This window comes from Stegodyphus dumicola, chromosome 1, assembly GCF_044657685.1.
Source record: "Stegodyphus dumicola isolate Sdum_Otavi_A_Nest chromosome 1, ASM4465768v1".
NCBI classification, from domain to species: domain Eukaryota; kingdom Metazoa; phylum Arthropoda; class Arachnida; order Araneae; family Eresidae; genus Stegodyphus; species Stegodyphus dumicola.
This window is the reverse complement of record NC_140768.1, coordinates 213,056,145-213,083,420: the sequence shown is the minus strand read 5'-3', so window position 1 is coordinate 213,083,420 and position 27,276 is coordinate 213,056,145. Positions and strand designations below refer to the sequence as shown.

The 27,276-nt window shown below is 31.5% G+C and overlaps 1 protein-coding gene across 4 annotated transcripts in view; it reads right to left on the bottom strand.

Annotated features, from left to right (window-relative positions):
• Positions 1 to 15,593: 15,593 nt before the first annotated feature.
• Positions 15,594 to 27,276, bottom strand: part of LOC118196992 (uncharacterized) — a 443,070-nt gene continuing 431,387 nt past the window's right edge. For all 4 annotated transcript variants that reach the window (XM_085825207.1, XM_085825216.1, XM_085825217.1 and 1 more), the window contains 2 exons: positions 22,231 to 22,374; positions 15,594 to 19,852 (listed from right to left, as the gene is read on the bottom strand). In XM_085825207.1, the coding sequence (XP_085681333.1) occupies positions 19,740 to 19,852; positions 22,231 to 22,374 (257 nt within the window). In that variant the 3' untranslated portion in view covers positions 15,594 to 19,739. The remainder of the gene's footprint in view (positions 19,853 to 22,230; positions 22,375 to 27,276) is intronic.

Genomic DNA, 27,276 nt, shown 5'->3' with positions numbered 1-27,276 from the left:
GAGACCCGAAGATATACATAAAACCGCGTTTATAACAAAATCGGGCACTTATGCATTTTTACGCATGCCTTTTGGGTTGTGTGGGGCCCCATCAACATTCCAGAGAGCTATGGACATTGTTCTAAAGCCTGTCCTAGGAAAATCAACCTTAATTTATCTAGATGATATAATTATAACAAGTAATACGTTGGAACAACACATTAATGACCTCGAACATGTTTTTAAATTATTAAAAGAGGCCGGTCTTACAATTAACGCCTCAAAATGCAAGTTCGCAACTAAAGAACTTAAATATCTCGGTTATAAAATTTCGCAAAAGGGTATAGAAACGCAAGATTCAAAAATAAAAGCTATTAAGAATTTCCCACCGCCCAACACCGCCAAGAAACTTTCGTCTTTCCTTGGATTATGTTCTTACTATCGATCTTTCATAAAAGATTTCGCTAATATTGTTGAACCACTCTTAGTAATCAAAAGAAAAAAGAGTAAATTTACGTGGACAGCGGAAGCTAACACAGCTTTTGAAAGATTAAAAGAAGCGCTTATTAATGCCCCTGTTTTAAAATTCCCTGAGGGGGACGAAAACCTGGAAATTGCGGCAGATGCATCAGACTATGCGGTGGGTGCGGTTCTTATGCAAAATAACCATCCGCTGGCATTTTTTAGTAAAACATTGAATCAGACACAAAGGAATTATACAGCTACAGAAAGAGAAACATTAGCCGTATTAATGGCTGTACACAAATTTCGAGTTTATTTCGGCAAATCGCCAGTAACAGTCTTTTCGGATCATGCGGCTGTTGGTAGACTTTACTCGGGAAAAAACCTAACGCCCAGGTTAATAAGATGGGCTTTAAAACTCCAAGAATATAATATCACAATAAAATATAAACCGGTTAAGGAAAACAATGTAGCTGACGCACTTTCTCGTATAAAACTGGACGATGAAGGTAATGAACTTAAATGCGCTGTGTTGACTTCAAAAATTTTAGATTCTAGAGATACGGTTATTACTGAACTGAAAGCTGATCCTGAATTTGGAAATATCTATGCTTATTTGAAAGACCCTGAAAGCTTTGAGCACACAGATATCGATGCGATAAGAAATAGAGCAAAAAACTATGAAATAATAGATAATTTATTATTCTATACGAAAACAACGAACGAAAATCTTGAGTATAAGCCAGTCATCCCAGCCTCGCTTCGATTAAGCATTTTGAAGGAGTTGCACAAAAAAAAAAAAAAAAAAACAGCGGGCCACCTCGGGATCAGAAAGACTTTAAAAAGGGTACGCGAGGCGGTATATTTCCCGCAATTACACAAAATAGTAACGGCGTATGTCAGGTCCTGCAATCAATGTCAGTTAATAAATAATATTAATTACAGCCCGGCCGGGTACTTAAATAGCATTCGCGCTACATTTCCGAATGAAATTTTAGGCATAGATCTCCTTGGTCCCTTCCCCCAGAGCGAGTTAAATAAAAATCGTTTTCTTTTAGTAATAGTAGATTATTTTTCAAAATGGATAGAAATTGTTCCACTTAAACGCGCGTCAGCCAAAACAGTCGCAGATGCATTCTTACACAGATACATTTTAAAATACGGTGCACCGATAAAAGTCATTAGCAATAACGGAAAACAATTCATTAGTCAAATATTTGAAAACATATGCAATGGACTTGATATACGCCATATCAAAATGGTTCCGTATAGACCACAGTCTAACATAGCAGAAAGAGTTAATAAAAACATTGTAAAAATAATTCGCAGTTACGTTAGCACACATCACAAGCGCTGGGATGGCTACATAAATGAATTAGCTTATGCTTTAAGAACGGCACATCATGATACTACGGGAAAAACTCCAGCAGAATTATTTTTAGGCAGAAAGTTAATTACGCCTTTAGATAAATTATTCTTTGTGCAACAAAGAGAGCAGGAATTTAGACAAAAGGACGTGCAAAAACTAATTGATCAGGCGCTTAAAACTTCGGATACGACAAGAAATAGGCAGAAAATTTATTATGATAGAAAACGCCGTGAAGCAGATTTTAAAGTTGGGGATAAAGTATTGAAACGGAAATTTTCTTTATCAAGTGCCCCAGACAATTTTATGGCAAAGCTAGCTTTAAAGTTTGAAGGCCGCTATGTAATTCAGGAAATCAAAGGAGTAGTCTTATATCTTAAAAACGAGAGAGGGGAAATCATCTGTAAAGCAAGTCCCGACCAGGTGAAAAAATACTATAATCCCAATGATTTTGAAATCCTTAAAAGTTTCTTGCAGGACTCAAGTCTAAACGAAATAGAAGGGCCAGAGACTGCAACAACTATTCCACCACCCAAGAAACGGAGAACTGAAGAGAGACCTAGCACTTCTACAACCCGGACGTCGATATCAAAAAGAAAAAAGGATTTTCAAACTCCGGCGTTTAAGAAAAACAAAAATACAGATGAACCGGGTAAAGAAACCGTGGTAAAGACGAAAACACCACCTATAAAAGATGGCAGGAGAAATTACACATCAACTAGAACGCGCACACGGCCACAGAGTCAGGTGCCAGCAAGGCCGCCGTTCCGGAAACTGAAACGCCAACAGGAGGCAGAAAAATACGACGAACAGAAGAAATTCAAGAAGGACTCCAGACCGGAGGACGTCAAGACCAGCCGTCCCAGGCAGAAACGCAAAGGACAACAACCAGACGATTACTCCGTCAAGAGGCCAGCATGTAGAGGACGCAAAAGAAAGAACAACGGGGACGACAATCGGAGATCAATAAGGAGAAGATTGACATCCATGACACCTCTAACTTGGGATCAATTTTGTCAAAAACGGATGACGGAGTTTCAAGCATCGAAAACTCAAAGATAAGTTAAAACCTTCTATAAATTTTTCTTTCTGTTTTGTTCCGAAATGTTATGCATAAGTACGAAGTTCTATGTTTTGACGAAAGTCAATATGTCTCGGTTGAGACTTAGTTTTGTTTTACTTTATTTAGCTAAGGCAAAAGTATTATTTTCTTTAAGTGTAAAAGCTAAAAACAAGCATTTTCTGTTGGTCGAAAGACTAATTCTGTTATGTTAAAGCCAAAATTTGGCCGGAGATAAAAATAACTTCGTATTCTTGTACTAATAAGAATTTTAGTTCCAGTGCCGCCAGCTTGGCGAAGAATGAGTAAAGTAAAAATTTATTTTCTCTTATTCATTTTATGGTAAATTGTAAAAAGCATATGTATTAAACTTTTGTAAATGTATGTAAATACTTGCATGTTATGTAAAAGTAGAATTTAGTCTAGAAGCATAAAATTGTAGATGCTAAAAGTGAATGCTTAAAAGCAATGAAGTCAAAATTTAAGTATTAAACTGTAAAGTCATGCTTTAGAGCGAAAGCCTGCATGTTTAAAGATGAATGAGGGGGAAGCTAGAATGAATGTGTTTTGTAGGGTTCTCCACCTACATTTGAATTTTTAAGAATATTAAAGTAGCTCATTGAGTTGTAGAATGTCGAGTAAGGTGTGTCTATTTGGTTGTTGAATTCTAACAAATCATGGTGGTTAGGGGAAGTGTTGTAAGACTAAAACACGAATATTCCCGTTTGACACCACACATAGTGGAGAGCCAGGGTAAAGTTAAATTAATGCTTGAAAAATTGAATGAATGTGAAGTAAGCAATAACTAAGAAAAACGAAACGTTAAAAACAAAAATTTATTGTGTCAAGAAAGTGTAAATTATAATGTATGTAGAAAGATACTGATACTTATTCCTTCCAGATGCTGGAAGGAAAGACCAAGATTGATTGATGAAGTCCAGGAAAAGTTGCTGTAAGAAGAAAGCTTTGTAACGACTAACAGAATTTTAATTGTTACATAAGATTTTTTTGTGTAAACGAGGCTTTCGCCAGTTAGTTCAGAATTAGATAAACTTACAACAGGTCGTTTGTAGGACCTGCTTCCAAGTTTTCCAAATTCTGGCAGCGGCAAATGTAGGGTTTATATTTATTTTAACTAACATTTATTTTAAGTTTAAACTATCTTTCCTGTCAATCCTTACTTTCCCCTGGAACTGCCAATGCCAGAATATGTAAATTTGAGTAGAACGCGCAACATTCAAATTATCAGCGGAAGTAGTATGATTTAAATAGAAGGAAACAAGTTCGGTGAGAGAGTTATTCTTACTTCGCGAGCGCGGAGGTAGAAATCGAGAATTAAAGAACCCCGCGTTGCGGCCTATGTGCTTGGCGGGAAGTAGTTGCAATTGTTCCAGTGAGCTTCAAGTCTGCTGAATTAGCTGCGGTATTTGTAAAACGCGGTGAGTTAGTTATTTTAGAGAGCCTCGTAGTTAGAATATTGTCTTTACTTTCTTTTCAGGTTTTTATTTTTATTTGACTGCCTAGTTGGCACAGATGTAAGCGTCAAGAGGACGCAATTGTAATTTAGTACGTTGAATAAAAAGGGACTTAAAACCTTTATAAGACTCTGTTGTTTATACAAGCTTTCACAGTCACCTCTTGGTTGCGTGCTAGTTAGAGGCGCGCAACGTAATACCATTAAAAATAAAATTTGTATTTACGTGTTAACGGCACCATCTTGGCGCAATTTGTCTATTTTTTGCAAATGGAAATGTGAAAGTTACTTATCGCGTGGGGCTGGTGTTGGTTCCTTATCGGGTACAAGTTGGTGGTTTTTATGACTTTCTTAAAATATTCCCAAATTATCGATATTTGACGTAAGTCGGCAAGCATTATGAACAAATTTTGAAATAAGGATTGCGTGATATATCAAAAAAATAAAGCACTTACATTCATCTCCAATGCTTTCTGAAATTTTTTTTTGCGCTATTTTCTCCCCGAGTGCACAGCGATATGTTTTAACTTAAAAAAACAACATTAGAGAATTTTAGAGACTCGGTATCGTGCAAATCTCGGTATAATTGGCCCATCTACCAAAGGCATTTTTCGTTGTTCCCATTAGAGATTTTGCGGCAAAATTCTGTATTCCTGAAGTAATTCCATCTCAGGCTCATCCATTTCTGGCAAATTATACAAGTACATATTTTAAAATTAAATTTAAGGCATAAAATATCACGATTTGTGTTTAAAAGCTGTTGGAATACAACAGCAAGAAAGCATGCGAAAATTGTGATGTTGCTTGACTGAAGGATTGTTATGAGTATGGCTGCCCGAAGCATGGTTATGCAAATGGTTGCCAGAGTTTGTCACATCTTGAAAATTTGGCGACTTCTACTAAGGTGGGTGCGATGACACGTAAGTACTTAAAAATTTACAAGGTGTGAGGTTCGATGGATTTTGAGGCTGAGAGAGGAATGTATTGTCATTATATTATTTGCTCGTTTGGACTGGATGCAGGGTTAAAGAGAAGGGCTATGTCATTCCTTTGAGCGATCCCTCGCCGATGTAATCGTCTTAGGAGGAATTAACAGAAATAGTCTGAAGTTATTATGTTGCATCAGTTCTGACTTCGTTTGTTTAAAATTGTAGCTCCACTCAATTGCGAAGCGGTATTCTAGCAATGTGGACATCCCAAATTAATTTTTACATGAATTTGTTTTCTAGTGAAGCGGGTTGAACGTCAAACTGGCGGCTTTCGAAGTAATTTTATGTGTCCCGCGAATAGATTTCTCGTAGATTAATTAGCATTATTATAAGAGGAATTTTAAAGTAACGTTTAAGATTTTAATGCTTTGAAGTCCAGTTTTACGTTATATCCATTACCAAACAAGAACGTGAGTAACTCTTCGAGAAAAGTATTACATATTCTTATTCAAAGATTTGAAGATACAAATATGATTAACTTTTATTACTACTTGTGAAAAACTAAAAATCTTCAGTTACGAAATTTTGCAATAAGAATACTCGTTTTGTTGAGTACGTTTACATAAGAACCTTTTTTTTTCCGTAGTTGAAGATTAGTAAGGCTACGAAGAAAACCGGACTGGCTTAGTATCTACAATTTGTGATTATACTTTATAGTAATTTCTCTCCAAGCTTAGAAAAGATTATGCACTTCATCAAAATCGAAACGTACCCCGTACCTCCTTAAATTCTAACATGTTTTTCGCTTCTAAATTCTGCTATAGTGCCTCTCAAAAAGAAATCCCTTCTTAAATTCAAAACAAAACAAAACAAAATTATAATTAGTAAAAATAAAAATCTGAAAGTTTTCAGATTTTATACTACTCCCAAAGGGACGTTTTTTAACGTTTTGTGTGTTATCTTATTAAATATCATGTATATCATGTATATATTATAATCATTATTAAATATCATGAACGGGGGAAAATGTCTTCTTCCCCCGTTCAGTGTTGCCATTGCTCAGCTTGAAATCGTTGAGTTTGTTAATCAAAAATTTTTAATGTTTGACAAAATATAAAATAGGTAATAAAACAAATTTCAAATTAGGGTTTCCAGATGCCCATATTCGCAGGAGGATTACATTATATAAAATTTGAGATATCTAGGTACAGTTGTTTTTTCACAGTGCGAGAAACATACATACATTCATGTAAATTCTTCATTATTTAATTACTTTAAGTATAATGCAGGGCTCTAACATTTGGTGGCAACAATATGAAAAGTGAACCGACATTTATAGTGAACCTACACAAAGTGCCAAAATGAAATTTATAGCCCTTCTGGGAAAATTGCCCCTTCGGGCTAAAAAAAAAAGGCCATCCCTAAATTTTCTTTTCGATGCTTCTCTATTTTCTAAAATTTTTGTCGGGTCTAAGTTCCTTCGCCGACGAAGCCGCACCGATTACACCGGCTTCAGCGTCTACTCTGATGTCATATGCTAAGTATCTATTTCGAAAGGAAGCGATTAAATACAGTACTAACCTATTTTTTTCTCTCAGGAAAACTGAAAAGAAGAGCGGTGACTCAGCACCATCTCAATTGCAGATCAGTTTTAGACTTAAATGTAGAGCACAGACTTTATAGTTTTGGGAAAGGTTTAGCTTAATCCAAATTTCATAATTATAAATATTCTCTACCAAAATCAAAACTTTTGTTTTTGAATTATTGATGTGCTTTAAGTTATTTTTTAATTGAGGAAACTTCTTAAGCAAGGTTCCAATGTATTTGAATATTAGAAAAAATTATTTTTCTATTGGCCCTAATCTTTCCGTAGAACTAGCAAAGTTGAATTGATTGTTTACCACACTCAGTGTATTTGAAGCTTATCTGACATGCCATATTGATTCGTTATCTTCAGATGAAAATGTTTCTTATCTAATAAAAGCTGAGAATATACTCTGGTCGACAACTTCCCTTTCGTGGGAAGACTTAGATGAGGGTTTTCTTCTTGTCTTTCCAGCCGTTTATAGAACATCGCGAAGCTGTGCATGAGCTATTTGTCGCGCAATCACGCATGGAGCAGTGGAACGACAAAGAAATGTATATCTCGTTAGAAAGGAAGGTGTATGTCATCCACCTAGCTAAGGATAACATCAGAGATATCCTGATATTGAGTCCATCTGAAAATCTGTTCAAAAATGGTCATTAGAATATCTTTAGCAGCTGATATTTACATAAGGAAAAGACCAAATCATCCGTAGAGTTCATACTTACTTTTGCTAATTTTTATATTTTTAGAAATTATTCGAATTATTTCCTTTCTAGCTGGGTTTAAGTGTAATATTTTGTTCAGAATTGCTTGCTTGAATACTAATATTAGTTTTGTTAAATACCTGATAATTAGGCGTGTTATACTTTTTAAACTTTAACTCATCTTAACTCACTTAAGGTGCTGGACAAACACTCAAAATATATAATTATCATATATCATATGGTAGTGCAAATTAAATTTTAGGTTCGCGTTGTGAGGAAACCTAAGTAAAAGGAAAATCAACAACAACAAATTTAATCTATGTTTCTTAAAAGCCTCCCGGCTCAAAAAAAAATGGAGTGACAAGACAGACCAACCAAAAAATATACACAAGATAAATAAATGCAATAAAATTATAAGACAAACACATTTATTAATTTCTAGAATAATATTATATTACTAAGTATTGGATAACTGATCCGTCAATCCTACCACATATTTTACTATGAAAAGTAACATATAATGTCACACACAATTATAACATTACTCGCATAGATTTAATAATTTTTTTTATTTACATCTGAAAGATACAGCTGTCTTCCTTTTTCAACATAGTCACCATGCTTATTCAAGCACTTGCCATAGCTTTTTACCAACTTATCAATCCCTTCTGCATAAAACTCAGCCGCCTGCGACTTAAATTAACTTTTACAGTGGTTTGAAGTTTCTCATCGTCATCGAAGTGATGTGCCGCAAGCCACTTCTTCATTGTAGGGAATAGATGGTAAACAGAAGGAGTCAAGTCAGGGCTGCAGGGGGATGTTGAAACACGTCTCATTTGAACTGGCTCAAAAGATCTTGTATTCGCTCAGCACTTTGAGGGTGAGCATTATCGTGCAAGAACAGAACCCCAGATGTCAGCAGGCACGAAGTTTATTCTGGGTGGCTCTTTTAAGTTTTTTCAAAGTGTTACAGTACATTTCAAATTTGTTTATCGTACCACGTTCCATGAATTCGACAAGCAAGATTCCATTAGCATTTCAAAACACGGTAACCTTAAAATATATCGCTGACAAAGTTCGACGGGCTTTCCTCAGCCGGGTCCGAGAACCGGTATGATTCATGCCGTTAACTATTTTTTTTTTTTTTTGTTCTGATTTATACCCAAGTTTTGTCACCAGCCACTGTTCTATTGTTCTATTCAAAAACTCCTTCCTTTCCTATGGAACCGTAAAGAAAGGCTGCGCCCATTCAGTTGGTTTTGTGGATCTCCGTAAGAATTTTCGATACTCATCGAACACAGAACTTCTTCTAGCCTTATTTTCGAAGATTACCTACTACAAAACAGTCCGATAAATTTTCAGAAATTGTTATGACAGTTCCAAGATTGTGAATCGATTGATCTGACGGATTTTATCGATAATTTCTTTAATGGGATCACTACAGATGGCCTCCCACTTCTTGATTCCTCATGAATATTTGTTCTTTCCTCTTTCAAAAATCTCAGCCACTGACGCACTACACTTTCACTCATAAAGTATGACACACAATTCGCGAATGTCTGCTGCAATGGCTACCGCTGATACTTATTTTCCCAAAGAAATCGTATTACTCCTATTGCCTCGCATTTGGCAGGATTTTCAAGGACGGCGCACATTTTGTGACTTAGTAATCAGCACACGCGAGGCAGTATGACACTATCACTAGGATGGCAGGAAGCTTATTGAATCACAGATTGCTTGATGTAACAATGGTTGCGCTCCGTGTAATACTACTAGTGCTACGTCACAACGGAGTCTAGCTTCCGGATTGCCCTCGTAGTTTAATAGTAATGCAAATTTCTGAGTCCTTTTAGGCTGCCAATTGTTATATATTCAATCTTATGGATAAAAATCGTTTTATCCATAAGGTTTGGTTTACTTAAAATTTTTTATTGTCTGTTTGATGCCATGTTTTGAGTCTGAGTTTGTTTTATTACAGAAAAGGACTTGTGAGCTATCTATCTACCCCAAAGCAAAGATGCTTACTTGATGAATTTTCTAAGATCAACTGATTCGTATTACATTACACATTCGAAAAACCACTAAACATTTGATCCCAAGAAATTGATTTTGAGGTGCACAAAATTTGTAATATCATCTGAAGCTCTTTTAGAATTTTAATTGGAAAAATTTCGCCCTTTTTTAGAAATAAATTTTAATCCTAATTTAAAATTTTGCTTGCTTAAGTGCTATTTTTCTATCATCAAAGATAAAATAATACCATAAAAATTCAATAAAAGAACTCATTGGTTTATTTTTTATTGCAAAATACACTTTATACTTCACATGATATATTCTACTTCTTTAGCCTCCTGATAGTGACCGTCTGACAAATGAAAGTTATTTAAAACTAAAAGAAAGACACAAATATCTTCCGTCACTTTTGTTACGCTGACAGACCTGCTGTTGAAAACTCAATATCCTAGAAAAGAATAGGATTTTCTGACTGCATAGAGATATATGAGAAGAGTGTAGGGAATAATATCAGAAGAAATGTCTAAGAGTGGCGATATATGTGTACCTCTTTGTTTGGACGCTACTTATTTATTTCTGCTATCCCGCCGGACCGTTCTTGACGAATGAGTATCTTTGACTCTCCATTTTTCTTCCCACCACTGTCTTTGCCTTTCTTTCTTTGCTTTCCAGCTGAAGAAGACGGACTTTAATATTCTAAGGGGATTTTGACACATAAAATGGGATGAAGTCGAGACATTTCCACTTCAAATAATACAAGAGCTTATCATGTCATATAAAAAATACTATTACTTATTATTATAAAATCATACTATATTTCTAATCTTTGCAGATGCAAAGCATGTCCATAGATAAATTTTTTTGTTATTAATTTCCTCTTAGGAACGATTAAAATATTCTCTATGTTACTGTTTTTTTGTTTCATTTCTCTTTGAGGTTTTAAGGGACGTTTTGAAAGAAATGAGTTTTTCCTAAGTGCTTTCTTTAGAATATCATATGGATTCATTATAATTTCCTGCTGTTTAGAAAAGAAGGAAAGTAACTCGTTTCATATATTCTAGATGTTGAACATATTTTATTTTTACTGCAAAAAAGTATCGTTTCAGGTATTCTAGATGTTGAATACATTTTTTTACTAAAACGCGTAAATCGAACTCGAAAATATGTTAACCGTTTCACGCATCCTTGAAACCACATACGTTTTTCACTGAACCTATCGTGCTTAAAATATAAATTGGAATAAAATTCACAGATTACTGACAAATATTTACAGATTAAGATTTTGATGTGAAACCTGGTTAACAAGTGGCTAAATGTCGCCAGTTGCATTCGTATCTAATCAACATTTTAGCAAGCTGCAAAATTTTTTCCCATAAAATAAAGTAAATAATCAGAAGAAAGAATAAGCTGTGTATCTCCATTAATTAAAATAGAGCTAATACTTTATTTCAGAGGTAAACTGTTTGTATTTCGGAATCGAACGTCAATAGTGAATTAAGTGAAATCCTTAAAATACTTCTTCTGACACTGATAAGTAACTTCAGCTTTCCTATTCTTGCTTAGCTTCCAAAAATCAGTAAAATTGCCTTTTTTAATTTCTTACAATATTTTCTTCGATATCATTAGTATAAAAGGAAATTAGTCTAGAAACTTAATTTTGAATTTCCGCTGTAAAGCGGGTTTTTCACTTTACATTTGAGTCTCTTGCCATTCGGAAAAACGTAAGATATTATTCTTTCAAATTTAATTTGTCCGATATTGATTCAAAACTACTCTATTTAAAAGCAATAGATTAAAGTTATTTAAAGGAACATATTTTCTTTTACTTTTTAATCCGAGTGATTTAAGTAAAAGTGCATTTAATTCATGAAACATCTAACTAAAAGCATTAAATATTTTTAAGGAATTACATTTTATATTTTTTTCACTTTCATATTTTTTTCAAATATACAAAAGATATATAATGTCCCCATGTTAGTATAAATGCATATTAATCTAGTATTCTGCATAATATTTCGTTTTTCCACTTGAGCCACTTCTGTTAATAATCTCTACTGGTTAACTATATTAAACTTTAAAAGAACCTTTTTGGACTACCGTTAAAATCGGAACCCTTTCAGATTATTTTAGCTCTACTTTTATTAACAAAACAGTGTCGGCCAATTTTTGTGCATAAAGCGAGTCAGTTTAAAATGAGTGCTGCTCCAACGTCAGGCAACTATTTTGTTTATTTGGTATTTAGAAATACATACTAAAAATATTCATTATATTTGTTTTAATTATGTTCATATATATATATATATATATATATATGTTCTCCTTATGCAAAATATTTAATTGAAAATAGTCGAAAACACTTTTAGGCAACGGAAGAAAGAAACATTTAAATGATAACACAGAGTTTGATTCATTGTTAACTTAATGTAATCATTAACTCTTTCAAACTGGAAATATAACGTTTAAGCGACTGTGCAATAATAATTATTGTTAATGTTATTTTGATATTTTTCAATGCTAACAATGAAACGTACGTCGTTTGAACAGATATTTTAATTTCATTCAATAAATCTCAGCATGTAGTTTGATATTTTTCGGATAGGAGAAGTGGCATGAAAATCAAGGAAAACATTTGATGTGGACACCACATGACTTCCTAGTATTACCTGTTGAATTATAGACATTTTTTGCTGAAATTCATGTAAACTTATTTAACTCGAATTTCATTATGTGATATATTCCTCATTCAATGAAAATGAATTCAGTTCACACTTCATGACAAGGCAAAAATATAAACTCAAAACACCTTCAGTCAAAATTGTAACTCTACAACTGAATTAATGTCACTGAGGTACGTGATTAAATTATAAGTGTTTATAACAGAAATTTATGGAATTCAATGTGCTGCATGACAATACCAGGGAAACCACTGTTCTCAGTAAAGAAAAGCTGGACTACTTCGGATGGGAAGGTCAGAAGAATTCACTGTATAACTCCAGTTCGTTGCTGTGAACTTTTCCATCTTTGCAGCTGTAAAAATATTTCTCGGTGATCGTATATTCTAATCAAACAAAGAGGTCTGAGCAAATGTAGCTGAAATTTGTTTCCAGCAGCTTTGCCCTTTCATAATGGAAGTTGGAAATATCTACATGTCAGGATATGCATATTAAATAGAATGATTTGTAGTAACAAATGGTAGCGACTTCACTATATGCACTGCTACCCTTTATAACATGAAGAACAATATTCGGTTCAATATTCATTTGGAACGAATAACTTTTCTAATTGAATATAAACTTAAATTTTTTAAAGCTAAATTTTTAATGACAGCAAACGCACTGACAAGACTTAAGTTCTATTATAGTTTGAAATAGAAAGCAATATTGGTTTTTTTAATTCATTGCAAGTGGATTCGTTAAATTACTTTCAAGTACTTGACTTTTACAAATCTCTTAGAAAAATTAGATGGGATGAATATAAATGGGCCAAACAATTAAGCTCTAACAATAGTTGCCTGTAAAAAGTATTGTTCTATATTTTGTATAAACATGTTGTACAGTTTCTTTGGTTCAACAGATGATTTTAAGATTAAGAGTTCAGAATAATTTCATATGCATGTTATAACGATGTAGCTCATCGGATAATTATAGTTTCTTTATATGGCTTAGTAACGACCACAGAGAAATAACGCACAGTCATTATCACAAAATTAATGTCATTCTCAATACGTGGACTTCAAAATAACAGTCTTTAGTAATAATTGTATTGCATATAAATGCATTCATCTATTTATAAGCAACGGTATTCTTCACTATAATTCATATGTTATTGATTATTTTTAATAGTACAGTTTGTCACAAATAAGTTGTTTTTTCAGTAGTAATAATGAAATAGTTTGCAAAAATTATGAAAGTTTTAACTGAGAGTGACGTATTGTTTACTAGCTTGTCGAAGTGGGATATTTACTACACTAATGAAGTATGCAATCTAACACATTTGCAATCGGATTTTAGGGTTCATCGAACTGTAAAACACCAAAACAACTTTATCAGTCCTTAAAACTCAAAAACCTGAATAGTGCTGGAGGATTTTGAACTTAAAGGTTCTACGCACCATGCGGAGTAACACACACAAACCATGAGGAGTAACCATCACAGCACAAACACTTCGGCGTTATAACATAGAAGCATAGTGAAGATCTGCTAATAAAAGTGATGATTATTTTTTTGGCCGTGCTGCGGCACGTGCTTAGCGTATACAGCTGAATGACTCATTAAAACGGCCCTTTGGGGGCCATTCTTGCATTTATTTCATAAAATTGGAAAGAATTAAATTTAATGGAGTTAAAAATTGAATAAGTTTTTAAAATGGTAAATAATGGAATCATTTTCATTTGTGTATTCTCAATTATTTGTATTTAATTTCATATTTAAAAATAATGTTTTAGTGAACTCAGTGTGTGAATAGTGTTTTAGTCATCTAAGAACTAAGTAGTTAACTTTAAATAATGGTAAATCGCACCCCATACCAAAATCATACTTTATATCAAACTTCAGCTAGCAATTCCGAAGAGCAGCAGTTTTGCTTCACAGGAAATATAAAGAATTCTAATTTAATTTTGCTTGCAGCATTTGTTATAACAGTACAAAATAGTGAAGGACCTTTTTTTTGAATGCTAAAATTCAAGATTTTTCTGCTCAAGAATCTATTATATGGCATTTTATCTCACTTTAAGTCCACATTTTGGAGTACTGTGTGGAGGCTGGAATCAAGCCTGCGAGTCAAAATTTATTCCATTAAACTTGATAAGTTTGCAAGTCAGACAGCTTAACGTCTGAGGAACTTAACACTCTAATAATACAAAGCATGTCTAAATTCCAGGCTACCGACTCCTCTTTCTTCAGATCCACAAGACTTAAAATGTCTTACTCCAGGACATCTTTTTAGGTGTTCCTGTAACGTCGTTTCCTGAGAAAACTCCAACAAAATCGTTTTGCTTAAAAGTCAAGATGACATGCGATTCAGCAAGTTCGTAATCAGTTTTGGTTAAGATGGTAAAAAGAATATGTGAAACGAATGCAACTACGAGAAAGCGTACGTTGTGTGCAAAGAATATTCAAGTGAATGATTTGGTGTATTTCAAGGAAGATTCTCTTCCTCTTATGAAATGGAATCTTGGAAGTATCACAGAAGTTTTTACTGGAAAAGACGGAGTCGTGTGAGTTGTTGAAGTAAAAACATCAACTGGATTTTTTATGTCTAAATTCCATATGCTGCCCTCTTCCCAAGCAATCATCTTGAACTTGAGTATTTTATATATTCAAGTTCACTCAAGGGAGGGGGGATATATGTTAAGTTCCAAAATGTTTTTGTGCCTTATGGCGTTATGGCTCTTTACGCTAGATGTTTTTCTGCTAATGTGTTTTTAATTTTGTTTTTGTCACGACAAATATAAAAAACCAAACGACGAAGGATGTATTATTCCATAAAAATATCAACATGTAAAAAATTTTACTAGTGCATTAAAAAGTCTAAATTTTATTTATTTTATGCCTGTATTTATTTGTGTCAAAGTCAAGTGTTTTCATATAGCTATAATTAGTCTTTATTCAAAATAAGTCTCTTAATAATTCTACCATACATTTAGTTAACTTTCTAAAAACAATAATGACTTTTTCTGTGCGAAAGTTTATTTCTACTGAAGTATACAATTAATTTATATTTATCATTTATATATATTGCATAACATACGTCGAGGTTGATTTGTTATTTTAAAATAAAATTATCAAAAATCAAGCAAAGATGCACTATAGAAATGTTTGTTTCTGAATATTACTCAGTGCTTGTTTTAAATTAATTTGATGAAGAATTTTTATTATTTGGATTGCATTTGCAAATTTATGTAGATTTTAAAGTAAATGTATATTAATTTTGAACGAATGCATTTTAAATATAAAACCATGCAGTAACAACAAGAATTAGAAAAGAACAGACAACAATGAAAAGAGAACTAACATAAGCTCGTGATTTTCCGATTTATATAACTTATACAGCAGATAGAATACATATATACGGTATGATGACTATACCAGCAGAAGTACAAAATTGGTGACATGACATGCAAAAGACAAATTAAGATCTTCATCACGTTTATATACGAAAAAAGGGTTTTACAGAGAAACATACTCTGATCAAACAATACAAATTTTCAACATTTATAGTAAAACACATTCTCAAGCAAATAAAATGCAGTTTCTTCAGTTTTAAAGGCATTTAACTAAACATTCTTCTTTAAGTTGATGAAATTACACATTTTAAACAATATGTCATCATTACTACATAAATATAAACTAAAACATTAAATTTGTAGATTTTCAAAATTTAAGCATTCTTGGCTTATAATCAAAATATTAAAATACTCAATACAACATGGAAGAAAATTCAGTTTTTTTTTAGAACAAACATACGTTACAGTAGGAAGTTCGTGTTATCTCAAGTGTAATTAAATTTTCATATTTCGAACACATAACTCTTAGATTGATGAATTATCAATATTTGATAAGTAATAAAAATGTCTTCTGATAATTCAGTAAAATGTACTAAGTAATAAATGCATAAAAGCACCAAACAAATATATGTATTTGCAAACATATAAAAATACACATATAAATGTACAGCAAACAAATATTTTTTATCTTACATTTAATGAAACTTTCACAAATATTTGGATGTCTTTAAGCTTCTTTACTTATTTATGCTATAGCTTATCCCACAAAAATTCATTTTTGATTATTTAATCAAAACACTAAAGACTTTACATGTATAAAATGGGAAAACTGTAAAAAAATAACTCAATTTTATAACTAATTCTAAAAATTTTTATATAAATGTATTCATTGCATGTCATCCCACCAAACTCTAAGTACATTATTTTTTTCTTTTAAGAACATAAAAATTAACTAGTTCAATCGATTAATTGAGGAAAAACCCGTTATCGATTGGACCTGTTCATCACAACACATTTGTAAAAAGATCACTGACTACTTCTCCCTTCATTTGTAAATGGACACAAATAATGTTGAAGAAAAACAAAGACAATAATTGCTTAGTATCCACACTGCACAAATATACAAAGTTAACCCAAATTTGTACAATTCGACTCTACAAAATAAGGAACTATAATAGAAAATATCAAGTCTTAAACACTAATTCAAAGAGAATGATTATTGCTTTTAGAGAGAGAGAAAATAAGTTGAAAAAACTTCGTTTTTCATAATGCTTTTATCATAAAACGATGCGTTGGTCATAAAGAAATTAACATGTTATAATAGATAATTTTCTTTATGACTTGTTGGGAAAAAAACAATATAAAAATTATTTTAAATTTTATTAATATTTATAAGCTTTTTGATGCGAGGTATTTTTAAAGCAATTGTCGGGTGGAATAGTGAAATACATACCAAAGTTGGAATGAAAAGTTATCAAAAAAAAAGGAGCTTGAATTCCATTTTAAGTTTTACCAAGCAAAGAGACGATGAGATTAAATGCAGGTTGTAACAAAATTAGAGCTAATAGTACTTTTAAATGAAAAATAAGGCAAATTAACCTTAAAACTAAAATTTTCCTTTAAAACTTCTAAAATAAGACATTTTGTTTATGTACATAATAGTGCAGCACACTAAAAGGAAGCTTTAAAATCCTTAAATTTAAATTTTTTTATTTATTTAGATATACAAAAATGAAGTAAGTTTTTACAAAAAAATATTTTGCAGTTAATTTTCTTAAGTTTTACAATTTTTTTTATCCTGGAAAAGTGGAAGATTATATTCCTTTATTAAAATAACTATTTTATAAACAAAATCTCGTTACAAAAAGTGACGCCTATTTTTATAATTATAATATTTAAAGTTTAAAAGTTAAATTTTAAATTCTATTAGAGGAATAAATTTTGTGCTAGTAGACTTTTTAACCTATTTCCTTTCCTTTAAACGATAACTATCAATTTAAACATTTAAATAAGATTATATTTAAATAAGAAGATGAGGAGCAAACATAGAATGCCTTGAATCACATTTCTCATTTAATAATGTTTAATTGATCCTAAGAATGTATTTTATTCACATTATTTACATGATGATGATTCTTTATAATACAAATTGATTTTGATGAAACATTTTGCGGTTTTTTTTTACGTCTACCCAATTAATAATTTATAAAATAATTTTTAAACATGCATAGGTACACATTTAAGTATTGTAATTTTATCGCAAAGAAGATACTCAGTTTACATTTTAAGTATGTGCAATACACATACTTAAATTTGAAAAAAAAAAAAAGGAGTTTTTTCCATCCCCGATATTTTAGTGGATGAATTACTGTTTTTACGAATTCATAAATTCACATTTTTTTACGTTATTGACTTTATTTTTTAATGTTTAGTAAGACTTTACAAATATTAACTTTGAAAACATACCTAGTAGGTGTTGTAACTTGAAGTCCTTGACATAGGTATCAGATTTCAGAAATTTATTAGTTTCTTTAAATTAAGCGGTAAATATAAGTTAAGCGGTAAATATAAATATAAAGTTTAAAAAGTCATCCATCTTTATTTTTCTTACTGTCGTACTAAACACAAAGCATTAATTACACATTTATATTACAATGCTTCATTTCTTTAAGTACATAAGGCCTGAAGCAATATCTGCCTTATAATTTCTTAGTTTTAATTGGCAGTAATAAATTCTAAAATATTAAATTAATTCAGCCCATAACAATTATCTCAATACTCAAATTTTTACATAAAGTAAATATTTTATTTTACAAATTATGTGGATATTAAGCAACTACTTAAAATATATTTATGTATATTTATATATGTATATATACTGTGTTTACGTATATTGTACACACAAGCAAAGAGAAAAAGATGAAATGAAAACAAAATCTTTGGTCTCAAAATATTTAAAATCATGCACGAACAAAAAAGAATCAATCAGTTCATTTTCCTACTTTAGGCTTACCCTGTGTATCATAACATTTTACAATTTATGTTAAAAAAGTTATCGAAGTTTGAAGTTCCTTTGGTGTTACTTCAATAATCTTCTGATATCGGATTCATTTCCGAAAATGAAGTACTCTGTACATATTTAAGTAGGTTTCATTCAAAAGAAGTCCTTTTCTTTTGCTTCTTCTTCGTTCAAATTACTTTTCAGTAATATGTTCTTAACGGTGGATTATTCAAAATAGCATGCGCAGTACAATTCCAGTTACTGAATAAAAGTTATCGAAATAAAAATAGGAACAAAAAGTTTATTCACTTAAGAATAAGAAGATGTTTTTTTAGTTGTTCATAACAGTAGCTTCTATCTATATTAGAATATAGAAGACTTCACTGATTTTAATAGATATTCAGCTTGCGAAACTTGAACATTTTGATGACTACTGATAAATATAAATTATAATAGTTCAAAAAAAAAATACTTCAAACATTCAAACAAATATTTTATTTTTGATGAAAACATGTTAAAGGTCGTCTGTGTGGATGATGAATGATTTCCCTGTTCTTGTGAAGACTAAACAAGTCAACTTCTCAAATAAATTAAAAAGACTCCTTTCGGTGGGAAACGAGAAAATACAAGTAGAGTTTCTCTACTCAAAATCAATAGTTTTCATCCTTGAAGTTGCTAATCGAGAAATGAAAATAACACTTAATGCTTAAAGCCCATTTAAAATAAGTTACCATTTCGGAATGAAATCAATAAAAGTAAAGATTTCATTGAAATAAATACTAATGGAAAATACATCTACATGCAATTCTTCAATCATCTGAATCAGATCCATTGAATTTAAACAGCAAACTATTTCGACTCTGGATCGTCTGCATGGATCAACTTTTATCACACAAATTGTAATTCTACTGCGCATGCATGAACCATTTGTTGATACACCTGCGCATCGCACGGAAAGGCAAGCAATGGGAAAGACACATGTGTCTGTATGTTTCAAGCATCATGTATCGAGGTAGTATCCCAACCAGCAATGTATGCGTATTCTGAGAATAGTCGAGGAATTCTCATCTCGAAACTTCATGAAATGTCATAAAATCGGTACCCACGAACCGGTTCGCTGTCCGGCATGGCTGGCATCGAATGTTCTAAATAGTGATCACTAGCATCTCTCTGCCTTGAAGTTGTTGGGACTGATCGGAGAAGTTGCCGCTAGGCTAGGATTTGCTCCTGTCGTTGATCGAGCAGCACTTGGTGTATAGTAATAAGAAGGATCTAAAAATGAGAAAATAATGTTTGGACATATAATAAGCGCTCTACTTAAATTGCGTATACAAACAAAAAATGCTATAATACACGCACACACACACATATATAAATGTATATATATATATATATATACAGACACACACACGCCGCTTCATGAAAAATTCTAGGATTAGCTCTGAGGCGTGCCAACAACCGATGGCAAGAGTCAATAATGATGGAGCAATGTGATAAGAAACATTGCTATATTAACATTGAGAGTTCATATCGCAGTGTTTTTATTTATGGATTTTTGTTATTGCATCATAAAAATGATTCAAACATCTCACGTAAAATGTTACGTTAAACTGGATAAATCAGCCCCAGAAATGCTGAATACATTGAAGAAATGAGTCGTACATAATGTTTCAAGTGGAGCAAAGATGAAAAATGAAATTTAAAAGACGTTCCTTGAAGATAATAAGCGATCTGGAAGACTATCGACAACTATCGTTCCCCAAAATGTGCATTAACTTATGAAGGTGATAGTCGAAGGACGGTCAACAACTTAATATTATTGAAGTATCGAATGGGTCCGGAAAAAAAATTCTACCATCAAAATTCGACTTGCAGGTTGTCGCTAGAAAATTTGCCCCTATATTTCATGAACAAAGAGAACATCGGCTCTGTGCCACGATCTGCATCTGTAATCTATCCTTCATGTCTGGGATCATCATTATCAGTGACAATATCAAAAGGCTATGGAATGGCTTACGCAAAATAACTCCAAATCCACATTCCTACGGTGGCAGGATCACTAGTTCTTTGGTACGATAGGTGAATATTTGGAAGGAGATATTGATTAAATTTAGATAAATAATGTTCTTTTTTGTCAAACAGAGCTATTCTGAGAATCTTTCATACATTTTGTATGAGTGCACTACATAGTGACTAACCGAAGAAATGCTAAGATACAATTCAGTATGAGATACACAGATGTCATTGACGATACAAAAGCTATTATTAGGTTTGAAAATACCATATTTAAAAATTAAGGTTCATTAACACTTATATTCTGCGCCTCTACATGAAAATAAAAGGATACTTGTAAAATACTGATTTTCGAGAAAGCAAATTAGCCTATCACTGAAAACGTCAGAAATGGAAATGGAATTCTTATCGCTGTATTTGAGAACCTTAAATTTGATTAACGCGTATAGAGGGAAGAAGAAAGAGTGAAAAAATTATAGACCTAATTGATTAATTATTATAAGTGACTCTTGTGATAGCTCTCTGGTATTTACAACGAATCTGGCATTCATAATGAATCGTACCATTTAAGAGATACTAAGCAATTCTTGATCGCAGGAGGTAGGTAGTTAAAATAGAGGGATTGAAAAGAAGATGGGTATCTGAATATCTAAATCTTTAATATGATGCTTCTGGTAGCTGTCTAGCATTCACAACGAATCCTTACGTAGTTTAGGAGCTACTAAAAATCTTATTGAATAAAGATCTTCTATTGTTCCTCAAGCATCATTATGAGCTTCAGACAATTATAACAAGGCATTAACGATCACCAAAGTCCCTTCTTCAGACAAATGCATTTTCGATCAGATTAAGGTTCTAGGGAAAAAAAGCTTTTTAAACCTATACATTTTTTTTTTCAATTTAAAAAATCGTCAGTTATGAAATATGATCAGATTTGATGCTCTAATTCACAAAGTTGAAGGATAATGACAGCAAGATTTGGTCTTTGTTTAGTTTTGCGTTCTTTGAAAAATGTCAAAACTGTTCTTTTATTTGTAATCAAATTTCCCAAGTCTACAGATAATTGTTTTCTCTTAAACGTTTATCTTCTTGTCCAGAATAAAACGCAACGGGAATCAGCATTTAAGTTGATTTTAGACATTCTAGCAAAAATTTACATGACACTTAAATGAATTCCTATCCGCTCTTTTTAATTCACTAGTGAGGTTCCAGCTCCCTGTCAAATTCGTCACCTCAGTACAGATACAACGCAAGCACAAAGCGTAAGGTATCTAGTAGACAAAACTTTTCCATAAGATTCATTCTACAAACAATTTACTACTAAATCTTTTACAAAATACTAGAAAGGAAGCTGCCTTAGTGACACCATGTAATAAATTTAAGCTAGAAATCGTCCCTTCTATGAGTTTATAATCGATATCCTCTGCACAAAGGGAAACATTAAGCACTACTAGCATCTAAACAACAATCTTATTTGATTATTTGTGTATTCATCAATATATTTAGATTTTATTGTGATATTATCAGAGTACGGTAACTTTTATTTAGATATAGCGTCATAAAATTATTTATTTATCATACGCAGGAAGCAGATATTTTATTAAATATTTAGAGTTTTTAGGAAATTCTTTACTTACTTATGATTCCGCTTGATCCATAACCATATGCGCTATACGCAGCTGCTGGCGAGTACTGCGTATACGGAGACGTATAGGCTGCATACTCTGCGCCTGTTACGCCCCCTACTGAAGTTCCTGCTCCTACACCAGCCGCGCCCGTTACTGTAAATGAAAGTGAATGGAAAATTACTAAAAGCACAAAGCAGCATATAAATAATGAAATAACGTATTGCATTGAATGTTCATATTGAATGTTCAATAATGAATATGTGGGATTTACAAGAAGAATTTCTGCCTTTTGTTAACTGCTTTTAACTGGATGTAATGTAAAACTAAAACGTAATTTCAAATCAATCGGTAGAAAAATTCTTGTCGCCTATTTATTAAAAGATTATATAAAACATTTTAGGTGATTGAGCGGTTTGCAATTTAGTGAGATATGGGTGACGTAAGTATTTCAGTCACCAAAAAATTTGTTTCCTGTAATTTGTTTCCAAAACTTTGTTTCCTGTAAAAATTTGTTTATTAATAATGCAAGCTTAATTTTGATAATTGTGCTATATAATAATAATAATAAATGATTAAATTGTGTCATGCTTGAATAAATTATTAAGTTATACGTAAAAATGTATCTCAAGTGACACTCCGCAGATGGGTTTGAAATGAACAAGAAAGAATTGTTTCCAAAACTCTCTGTCTCTATGCTAGGATAGCAGCAACAACATTAACAACAACTTAAACGTGTTCAATTACTAACTTGGAAAAGATCACATAAAGTGCATAAGCTATTGTTCCAGGGGCAATAAGTCACACAAATGACGAAACAAACCTAGTCGCTGCAGATAAATTAGAAAATTCTGAAGAAGATAAAAACGGCTAAACCAAAGGACATGCTGAATTTGCGGGGTTGCAAGACATTGACGAGACGAAGACGCTATCAATGTGGGTATCAGCATCTCAAATTTTTAAAGCAGGAACTCTATAACCTTCATTTTGCTTCTAGTTTCTTCACCTCTTGAATGTAACAATCCCTCCTCTGAGTAGGTGGAACAGTAGCTGCTACTTGTTTCTTGCTTTTTTCTTCCTCCCTTGTTTTACTTTTGCAGTTTACTGCCAAATCTTGGCAAGTGTTTCACCTCTGAGTGACAAAGAAATCTTTAGAGATAAAGAAGAAAATTCCAAAGTGTACAGATTAGAAATTTAGAAGCTTTTACAAGTAAAACGCCCATCAGCAGAGTTTAAATGTTGAGATAATGTATTTTATTTTTGTTGGATAAGAAGCAATATTTTTTAAGATCTCTGCAATAAGAGTATTGCTCACGAAATTTAAGCCAACATTTTAATATTATACATTTTTGTCATAGCGGACTTCTACATATTTATCCAAAAGATGCGAATTTTATACAAAATTATATAAAAACGCACATTGTGAAAATTGCGGGTGTTGATTGTACTCAACATAATGAGAAAGATGTTCGTTAACCAAAATGAAAATAACAATGGAATAAGCAAATGGATTTATTGTTTAATAACTATCTTTCTTAAAACATTACATACATGTAAGAGTTTTATTTATCATTTTCTGTTGTCAATTTTAAAAGCTTGTATGATAAGTACAATTAATGAAAACGTATGTTATGTACCATAAAAATAAAAAATAGTTTGCAGCTTAGTATTTCAGACATAATTTTCAACTCCTTCTAACTCGTAAGATAACATAAATAATTCTTAGACAGCTGTTTCTTCAGCAGTTTATTAACATAATAAAAGGCTTTTAGAATTTTAAGATTATTATAAACATTAAACCATTATTTAATTTTATGAAACATTATTAAAGATGTTTTGTAATAATTATGCTTCCTGGGCTTGTTGTCTATAGAGGGTGAAGGGTGAAATATAATACATAGCAACTGATATGGTAAAATGTTTTCTATTTTTTAACATGAATTTTTGCTTTCAATACTATTTATAATATTAATAAAAGTCATCTGCATGTAAATTCAATTATATCGAATTGAAAAGATATCAACAAGAAAATTGTGTCAGACTATAATTCGTTCAGAAGATTAGATAATTTCAAACTATTTAAGAAAGATTATGAACAGTGGGAAATAACAGTTAATTGATTATCCAAAATATTTATCACTTCGTAAAGAACAGTTTTTAACACTGACGGCATCATAATAAAAAGAATACATTTTACTTTTCAGAAAATAATAGCGAATAATATTTAAAAGGAAAGAAATGATTGGTGGAGAAAGAACTTGGTAATTTTTTATCAATAGCGGTAATTTCAAGGCACGCTGGTACAATATCATTGTGGTTTTAAAGAAAATTAATGTTATTGTATAATGCATTTATGAGTTAATAATAGTAAACCTTGTTATCTATTTTCTGAAGCTAGCATCAGTTACTCAAAGAACTGAAAGACGAAAGTTTGCTTTCCACAATACTGAAACGGAATTGTTATTCATGTCAAAACAGATGAAGATGAAATAATTTTGTTTATGCAGTGAATTGACTATTTTTACATCATGATACTTTTCGCAACAAGACTGAGCACATACCTTTAACTTTCAAAACCAAAGCCACTTTTAGTCACATTATCTGAATATCAATCTGGAGTATCACGTGATCCAAATATACAGAATAAACGGAATATAGTTTACAATAGAAAATTAAAAACAGAAATAAAAATTTTCTCAGAATAAATATCTATTATATAACTATCCGAGATCAACGACAGAAAACAAAAAAGTAGAGCAAAGTTAAAAAAAGAATTCAACATTGCTTTCATTCGGTTGAATTATGTCATTAAAAAATTAAAGCTAAAACAGAAACAAAGCTTGTTCTATTCAGTATTAATTAAGAAAGAAATTTTTAGAATATTTCAAATAACTGAGAAAGTAATTCATCTTGAATGATGTTCTAACACTTTAAGCACATCAAAGAAAATCAAACTGAAAAAGATAAATATTGTCATATTAGCATTACACGGACAAGAAAGAATTTGGGCTTACAGTTTGATAGACTTGTTTTAAATGACATTTCTTAAAAGGCCTTTGAAGGTTTTGCTACCCGAAGGGTGTTTAAAGAAATATTGCAAATATTTATTTGTAAGCCTCTTATACTGATATTCAATAAACCGATGTTACGCAATCAAGGTACAATCGCTTTCCTGCAGAAAACACAAGTGTGTTGGAAAACTCGTTTCACAAGTGATATATTTCTTTTTAAAATTAGCCGTTTTTATTCTTTAAAATATTTCCATGAAATTTTAAATTAGTACAAATGTATAAACTCTAAACATTTTCTAATAACTTTTAGTGCTTGTATTATAATTTAAACATTCAACTAATTAAATTACTAATCATACCTAAATGGACACATGTTTTGCGGAAATGACTGAAAATTATTAAAAATAAAATATATTTTGTGAAATTACAATTTAAGTACATACAGTCAAAGAGAAGCATGTTAAAAATCAAAAAAATTTTCAAATATGCGAATATTTCATAGCAAATCAAAGTATGAAGCTACATTTTGGGTGCCTTATATACTAAATGGAAATAAACTAATTTAGACTCTTAGTAAATCTAATTACTCAATATTATAATACTACACACAGCATCGAAGAAAGCATCCTGTGTCAAGTTTTATAGAAGGTTTCATTTATGACGTAAAAAACGATGCTTTCTTGTTTTAATTATGATAAATTGCTTTACAACGTTATACATCAAGTTCTTTATCATTCATAGTACTATGTCACATAACGAAGAAATGACCACCAAGAAAATAATTTTCGCCTTAAGTGATATTATTAAAATATAATTGTGTATCTCAAGAATTATGGTAAAAAGTGATTATTATTTAAGAGCTGTATGTCACTAAAGATATATTCTAAGTTAAAATTGTTTTCCTAAAAAATTCAGAGCAAATTTCTGAATTATTTAGAGGTTGGTGTCAGCCGAATTAACTCCAAGGAATTGCGAATTTATGCTCTTGAATATTTAATTTTTACAGGTAAAGGAAAGAAAATAATATTTATATGAAATATTTTTAAAATGCTAAAAAACAGAAGGATTAAATTTCCATCACAGAAAAGCATAGTCTTGCAATTAAATTCACTTTTAAAGATTATAGTATACATATATTTAGAATTATATATGCTTGTAATATACTTTATATGTTTGTAATACTTCTGCTCTTCCAGTGCTTGAGACAAAAAAAGCAAGCTAATGAATTTAAATGTTAAATTTGTATCGAATTAACCATCAGAAGCAAGCACTTGACGACTACTAAGTAAAAAATTAACTCTTCAATTTGTTTTTCCTGTAGATGTTGAATGAAACCTTTTGAGATTTATTCATAACCATCGATTTTTTTCAAAATTAATTTATTCGTTTATAATTTTAAAGAACTCATACACCTACAAGAAGAGATTTAAAAAATACGATACAGTATTTTTCAAATTTCTTCTTGTGTCTTAAAATTCTATGGCAGTATTCAAGGATGCCCTCATTGCAGTCATACGAGTAAGAGGCAAGCATGCTTTCAACTACATTGTTTATATTATAAGGTATTTCTCCCGCTTTCTTAGCATGCCTTCGTACTGTAGTAATCAGCACGCTAGGCACGTATTCCAGAGGTCCGTGGTTCAATTTCCGGCGAGGGCGTTGCTCATTTTTCATCTCTCCTGTGTTAAAAAATAATCTAATGTCTCTACAACATTGTAAATTTGTTCAAAGGCCTTGTAAATTATCTTTAAAATTATCTTTATCTTTCCTGTATCTATGAATATAGTTTTATAATCTGTATAAGTTTTTTAAAAATATTTCGTCTTTATTTTCTTTAGTTATTTAAAATTTTTTGTAAATGTTATCTGCTTTACAGTAACGTTTAGTAACAGCTGCTAAAGTTTTCCAATATCATTCTACAGGTATAATATATGTTAATTGATTCGATTCACTGAGAATGTAAACTATTAAGCAATAGACTAAATTAACTCCTTTGACTGTTTGGAAACTTTTCATACTTGCGGTATAAGTTAACGAAAATAAAAAC